This window comes from Canis lupus, chromosome 8 (assembly GCF_003254725.2).
Source record: "Canis lupus dingo isolate Sandy chromosome 8, ASM325472v2, whole genome shotgun sequence".
Taxonomy (NCBI): Eukaryota; Metazoa; Chordata; class Mammalia; order Carnivora; family Canidae; genus Canis; species Canis lupus.
Window position 1 is genome coordinate 72,507,214 of NC_064250.1, and position 6,788 is coordinate 72,514,001.

Sequence of the window (6,788 nt, forward strand, 5' to 3'; positions counted from 1 at the left end):
CTCCGCGGCCTCGGGCCTGTCACCTTCTGCAGCTGCCAGCCGTCGGGCTGCCTGGTCTCAGCAGCAGCTGGAGGGCGGGGCCCGAGGGCAGCTCCCAGGCCAGATGGCCGCCCGGCCAGCTGCGTCCAGGGAGGCTCCGCCTGCGGTGGCCTCCTGTCGTCCTCACGCCCGGGGACCTCGCGGGGCCAGAGAGGGGATCCAAGGGCTGCGGAGGGGGGCACCTCCCGGTGCCATCTCCCCGGGGCTGCCTGGGACGGCTCCTCCTGGGCAGTGGGGGGTGGGACAGGGGCACCCAACTCAGACCTTCCCACCTAGAGGCACAGGGGCCCCCTCTCCCTGTAGGGATGCCCCTCCTCTAGCTCACGCCCAGCTGGGCTGGCCTCTCAGCTCCCACAGGCAGCGTCCGAACCTGCTGCGGCCCCTCTCCACGCCCCACAGCCTCGGTCAGGGCCCCAAGGAGCACTTTGTCCCACTGGCCAGGCAGGACAGGCCAGGACACCCTGCCCGCCCCGGGGCCTCCCTCTGGGCTGCCTGGGGAGCTGTGCACCCAGAGCCCCAGGAGGGCCGGCCTCCCTCCTCGCCTCCGCGGCCTCGGGGGCCCCACTGGGGAAGCAACCCTGGACAGGTAGGGCCGAGAAGCAGCCAGGATTTGGTGGGCCGTCCCTCACGGAAGCCGCCACACTCACTCCAGAGACCTGTTCTGAACCCCTGTTTTGCGCCGAGCCGCCTCGTCAGCGTCAAGGATACGGCGGGAAAGCCGCGAGGTGGCGCGGTCACTGGACGCGGGGAGCGCTCTGGAGAAGGCCAAGGCCGCGGAAGGAGAAGGTGGGCTGGGGCGGCGCTCAGCTGGGGTGGTCGGGGAAGGCCACTGTCTGGGGGGACCCATGGGAACGCCGGGGACTGGGTGCCGGCCCCGACAGCTCTTCCTCCCACTTTGCAGATGAGGATCTCAAGGTTCCAGAGGGTCGAGAGCGGTATGCAAGGCCGAGGGGGGGCAGGGGGCAGGCTGAGAGCCAGACAGGACCCCAGGGGCCAGTCCCACCAGGGTTCACCTGACCTCCTGTGAATTCGGCTCCTCCTGCTGGGAGCCTGCTCCAGGGGGGCCGGGAGGGGGGCTGGCCCTCCTTGAGGTGGGGGGAGGGGTCAGGGGTCGGGGTGGCCAGAGTGGATGCACCTTGGGAGCCAGGGCAGTCTCCATGGCCGAGCGCCCTGTGGGTTCAGGGTTCCAAGGGTGCTTGCCAGATTTAGGAAAAGAAAACTGCAGGATGTCCAGTCAGATTTCAACTTCAAATGAATACGGAGTAATTTTTTAGTGTAAAAATGTGGCTTTCCTTGCCATAGACTTGAGATACTAGCTGCGCTGCCCTAGTCCTCAGGTCTCCCACCCTAGGATTTGAATAGGACCCCTGGGTGGCTCTGTCCCTCCCACCCCACAGGTGCCACTCCCTCCTCCTGAGGAGCGGGCTGGAGGCCTCCCCACTGATCCACAACCTGGGGTCCCAGCCTTCGCAGTCCAGCCCCTCCGCCAGCACCTCCTCCACCCTAGTCCAGGCCTCTGTTCCACCTGCCACCCACCCCTGGCTGGGTTTCCTCTTCCCCAGCCCATTCTCCATCTGTGGGGCTGCGGGGCAGTGCCGGTGGGATCTCAGGAGACCATCGGGATTCAAATCCTGATTCAGGGACTTACTGCCCGCTGGTGGCCGCTGACCTAACTAACCTCCCCCGTCACACCAGTGCCATCACGAGAGCACCTAGCTAGCCGGGTCGCAGTGAAGGGGAGCTGCGCAGCGGGGCGAGGTGCTCCATCAGGGCAGCCCCTTTAGATCATTCCCCCGGGGAAGAGACCGCCAGAGACTACCGGCGGGCCACAGTACGTCCCACCCCTGGGCCCCAACTTCTTCAAAATCTTTGCTTTCTATTTCGCTCAGGTTATTTCCGTCTCCCCGCAGACCAGGTGTACCCTGACACCTTTGGGGTGCTCTTGCACCTTGTCCCCAGGATGCCAACTCTGCAGTCCACAGGGTCTCCCCCTTCCTAAACACTTTTGTGCCTGTGCTGGACCCTCGGGCTCTCGGGACTCCTCCGTCCAGGCGTGTGGCACCCTCTCCGCCGGGTCTGCTGACAGGTACCCTGTGCCCGAGGCCCTGGGACACGCAGCTCAGGGCGCCTGCCCCCCCCCCCCGCCCCGCAGACCTTGCACTAGGGCTCCCCTGATAGGGTGGGGACCCCAGTTCTGGATGCCGCCGTGGAAGAAGGTACGAAATCAACCGCATTCAAAAACAGGCTTTGAAAGAAGAAGGGGTGTCACGTTTGCAAAATTTACGCCCCGCTCCGAGTGTCCCCCCCTTCGTCCCACGGCCAGCGCCCCGCGAGGTGCGCCCTCGGGTCACAGCCCCGGGGGGCCCGCAGAGGAGCGGGCCTCGGACGCGGTTCCTTCGCCGAGGGGCGCCGCGGGGTCCCGTGGGGGGCCCGACACCCGGCGCAGGCGGCAAACATCGCGAGAGGCCCCCTCCCCTCCCCGCCGCGCCCCTCGCCCCTCCCGGCCCGGTGCCCCAGCTGGCGGCGGCCGGGCCCCGCTGGGCGGGGCGGGGCGGGGCGGGGCGGGGCGGGCCGGGAAGGGGCGGCGAGGGTGACCTCAGCGGTTCCGCCGCTCCGGGAAGGCGCTCGGCCCGCCCCCTCCAGCCCCCGCCCCGAGTTTCGCTCTCTCCGGGGCGGGGCGCGCGGCGGGCGCTGTCTGGCCGGCCAAGTTGCAGCGCGCCCCGCCCGCGCCCTCCCCGCCGGGGCTCGCCGCCCGGAGCCCGGCGCACCGGGGCGGCTGCGGGGAGGGCGCGCACCGGGGCGGCTGCGGCGGCGAGGTGAGCGCGGGGGGCGGGCGCCGGCTCCTCCCGCCCCGCTCCCCGCTCCCCGCTCCCCGCGGCCGCGCTGCCATAAATGGGGCCGGCGGCGGCGGCGGCGGCGGCGCGGCGGCGGCGGGCGGGCGTCGGGGGGCGCGGCGGGCGGGCCCCGGGGTGAAGTTCAGCGGCCGCCCGGGGGGCGCGCGCACTTGGCGCCCCGCCCCGCGGCCAGCGGCGTCCGTTGGCTGCGGGTCGAGGCCTCCCCGCCGCGGGGCAGGTGCCGGGGGCGCGCGGCGGGGCGCGCGGGCTGCGCGGACGCCCCGTCTGCGCGCGCCGAGGCGGCGGCATGGAGGTCCCGGGGCACGGCGCGCGGCTGCTCGGCCGCCTGCGGCAGCAGCGCCAGCAGGGCTTCCTGTGCGACTGCACCGTGCTGGTGGGCGCCGCGCGCTTCCCGGCCCACCGCGCCGTGCTGGCCGCCTGCAGCGTCCACTTCCATCTCTTCTACAGGGACCGGCCCGCCGGCAGCCGCGACGCGGTGCGGCTCAACGGCGACGTGGTCACGGCGCCCGCCTTCGGCCGCCTGCTGGACTTCATGTACGAGGGCCGCCTGGACCTGCGCGGCCTGCCGGTGGAGGACGTCCTGGCCGCCGCCAGCTACCTGCACATGTACGACGTCGTCAAGGTCTGCCGGGGCCGGCTCCGGGCCGAGGGGCGCGCGCCGCCGCGGGGGGAGCCGGAGCCGCCAGCCCGCGCCCCGCGCCCCCAGCCCGCGCGCTCCCCGCAGCCCCGCGCCGCCGCCGCCGCCGCCGCCGCCGCCGGGGCGCGCGCCCTCCCTCCGCGAGCGCCGGGGCGCCCCCCCTGGCCGGCCCCCGGGGACCCGGACGCGGCCCTGGACCTGTCGCTGAAGCCCGGCCCGCGGCGGGAGCCCGGCCGCCCCCCGCGCGCCCTCCAGGCCCCCGCGTGCGGCCCGCTGCCCCGGGGCAAGGAGTCGCGGGGCTCGCGGTCGGACGCGGAGGACGGCGGCGGCCCCCCGCAGCCCCCCTGCGTGCGCGCGGCCGAGCGCGGGGCAGGGGCCCCGGGGGCGCGGCGGGGCGGCGCGGCGGGCGGCGCGGAGGCGGCGGCGGCGGCGGCGGGGCGCGGGGCCCTGTGCGTGTGCCCGCTGTGCAGCAAGCTGTTGCCCGGCGCGCACGTGCTGCAGGGGCACCTGAGCGCCCACTTCCGCGAGCGGGAGGGCCCCCGGGCGCGGCTGTCCCCCGACGGCCCGGCGCCCACCTGCCCGCTCTGCGGCAAGACCTTCTCCTGCGCCTACACGCTCAAGAGGCACGAGCGCACGCACTCGGGCGAGAAGCCCTACACGTGCGTGCAGTGCGGCAAGGGCTTCCAGTACTCGCACAACCTGAGCCGCCACGCCGTGGTGCACACGCGCGAGAAGCCGCACGCCTGCCGCTGGTGCGAGCGCCGCTTCACGCAGTCCGGGGACCTCTACCGCCACGTCCGGAAGTTCCACTGCGGCCTGGTCAAGTCCCTGCTGCTGTGACCTGTCCCCAGGCAGGGCGGGGCCTCGCAGGCGGACCCTTGGGGTGGAGGCCGCGGGAGGGGAGCTGGGGAGCGGGAGGCGCCCCTGTGCCGCGCTCCCAGCAGAGGGACCGCTGCTGCCCCCACCGCGGGCGGCTCAGAGCTGGGGTCACCCTCCTGCTGCCTCGCTCCTCCCCCACCCTCGGGCGGACTCCTGCTCCCAGCTGTGCCCTGACCTTGAGCACTGTCTTCCTCTCCATCCCTCCAGCCAGTGTCCCCTCTGTCACCTCCAGGGGGTGTCCCGAGGGCCCTGAGCCCCGGCCCAGGCTCCTTGGCTTCAGATTCAGAACGCGCTGTCGTCCTCCCACGGGGGGGCTTTCCTGACCACCTCCCTGACTCACTCGGGCCTTCCCTTGTGAGCCTGGCACCGTGCTTGGTAGGGAAGGCACACATCGCAGAAGCTGTCAGCGTGTCCCAAAAAGGGCACTCGGGTGGAACAGGCCGCTCCTGGTGGGTGGCAGCAGGAGCCTCCCGGGGAGGCGGGCGGCAGGGCGCAGAGGCAGAACCAGAACCAGCCGGAAGCTGAGTGGCTCTTGAGTTCCAGGTGCTGGCGTGGGACGTGGGTCCCCCAGGGCTCGGATCCTGACCACACTTCAATTCCGTCCGTGAGAGGAAGTCGCAATTTGGAAATGATTCTCTTCAGACGCGGAGAGCTTCCCCTCCCCGAGGTTGCCAGATGTCTGCCCGCAGGCGTCGGGCCGATGGGCCGTGCTGCCTCCCTGCCTGAGCACAGGGTCCGGGTGCCTCTGAGCACCCCCGGCGGCAGGGGGGGGGGGGCTTGGGTCTCGCAGGCTGCTACTGGGCTGCTGTGGGCCTCACCCTGACGTCGCTGGTTTGCCTGCCTCCCTGCTGCGGGTCATTTCCAAATGCTGCTCTCTACTCGGGCGATGTTTGCGGGCTTTCCCTTCCCTCCAGCGGGGCTGGGTGACAGCAGCCATCCAGCAAGGAGGCGATCAGCTCCTGCCGGCCTGGGGTCACAGCCCCCCGCTATCACCCACAGCTTCTGGAAGGGAGTGACCTCTGCATTTGCAGTTGGTGGCGGTCACCCAGCAGATCTTGCTGCCACAATCTCTGTGATTAAGACAAGGGGAGAGGGCAGGCGGGGGCTTGTCCCAGCTCCTGGGGGTCTTGCCGGCGACAGAGCGCCCCTGGACTCCTGGTATCCACCAACTGGAGGCACTGAGGACAGAGTCCAGCCCAGTTTAAGTTATTTTCTCGTCTCCTGGCAACACTTGATGTCATATTTATTTGTCTGCCTGGTCTGGAGTGGAATGACCGGCGGCCTCACAGCAGGTGCACAGAAGGGGCTGGCTCCCTGCGCGCCCTCGGCTCCCCTGCTGTGTGGGCAGCCCACCCTGCGTGGCAGGGCCTCTCCTGGTGCGTGGGGCTCAGAGGCCCTGGACCGGCTGCAGACCAGAGAGCGCCGGGCAGGGGATGCCCTGGCGCTCAGCCCACACCTCTGGAAGGGCTGCTGGTACCTCACACTCTGTCCTGTACTCCGTGGCCAGGTGTTCCTGTGTGTGCGTGTGTGTGTGTGTGTGTGTGTGTCCAGCGAATGCCGAGGCCGAGCCATGCCCACCGCCCCAGCGGGCAGCAGGGAGACGTGGCGGCGGCCCTGGTTTTCCCCGGGGGTTCCATGGGGAACTCTCCCGTCCTGACTTATCAACACTGGATTCATTGTCTTCTGCAGTTACTGTGAAGTTAATGTAAAGGGAAGTGGTTAGTTTTTAACTTGAGAACCCACACAGTCCAGACGAAATCTCTATTTATGTATTTAACGCACACAGTGCGTGGGCACGCGTGGTAGAGGCGCGCGGAGATGCAGCCCGAGGAGAGCCTGCCGTGCGGGGGCCTCGGGGCCGGCCCGCCCTGTGCCCACGGCCTGGGCTGGGCAGCTCCCAGGGACCCGGGGACACTTGCTTGTGCTTAGCGCTCGGCGGGCGGTTTTGTTTGCACGCGCCCGCCTGCCACGGCAGTCTGGAAGGGAGTGCTGTCTTCCTGTGTTCACATCATCGTCTTCATGACAGTGCTAATAAAGTCCGCCCCAGGTGGAGGTGGCCGGGATTATTCCTGGGGACAGGAGTGTGTGCCTCTCCAAGCGTGTGTGGGAAGTGTGGGCACCACTGGGGGCAGAGGAGGCCCCGGGGGCAGGGGAGGGTCCCAGGTGGGAGGCAGCCACTCTGGGGCCCATGTCTCAGGTGGCATCGCCTGCTGTGCCCTGTGGGGGGGTGGGTAGGGCAGGGCTTTGGACAGGTGACACACCCCCTTTCCTCAGGCTGCCCTCCCTGCCCTGGGGGAGTGCAGGATGCAGGCTGAGACCTGGTGAGGTGGGCAAGGCTCAGAGGGGACGTGTCCCTCCTGGCCCAGCCCTCGCATGGG

The 6,788-nt window shown here is 70.5% G+C and overlaps 1 protein-coding gene across 1 annotated transcript; it reads left to right on the forward strand.

The window, feature by feature from the left end:
* The first annotated feature begins 3,180 nt into the window (after nt 1-3,180).
* On the forward strand, nt 3,181-6,460 carry ZBTB42 (zinc finger and BTB domain containing 42). The gene has a single exon (XM_049113547.1). It carries the CDS (start codon nt 3,181-3,183, stop codon nt 4,369-4,371), a length of 1,191 nt encoding a protein of 396 aa, XP_048969504.1. The 3' UTR covers nt 4,372-6,460.
* Nucleotides 6,461-6,788: the final 328 nt, after the last annotated feature.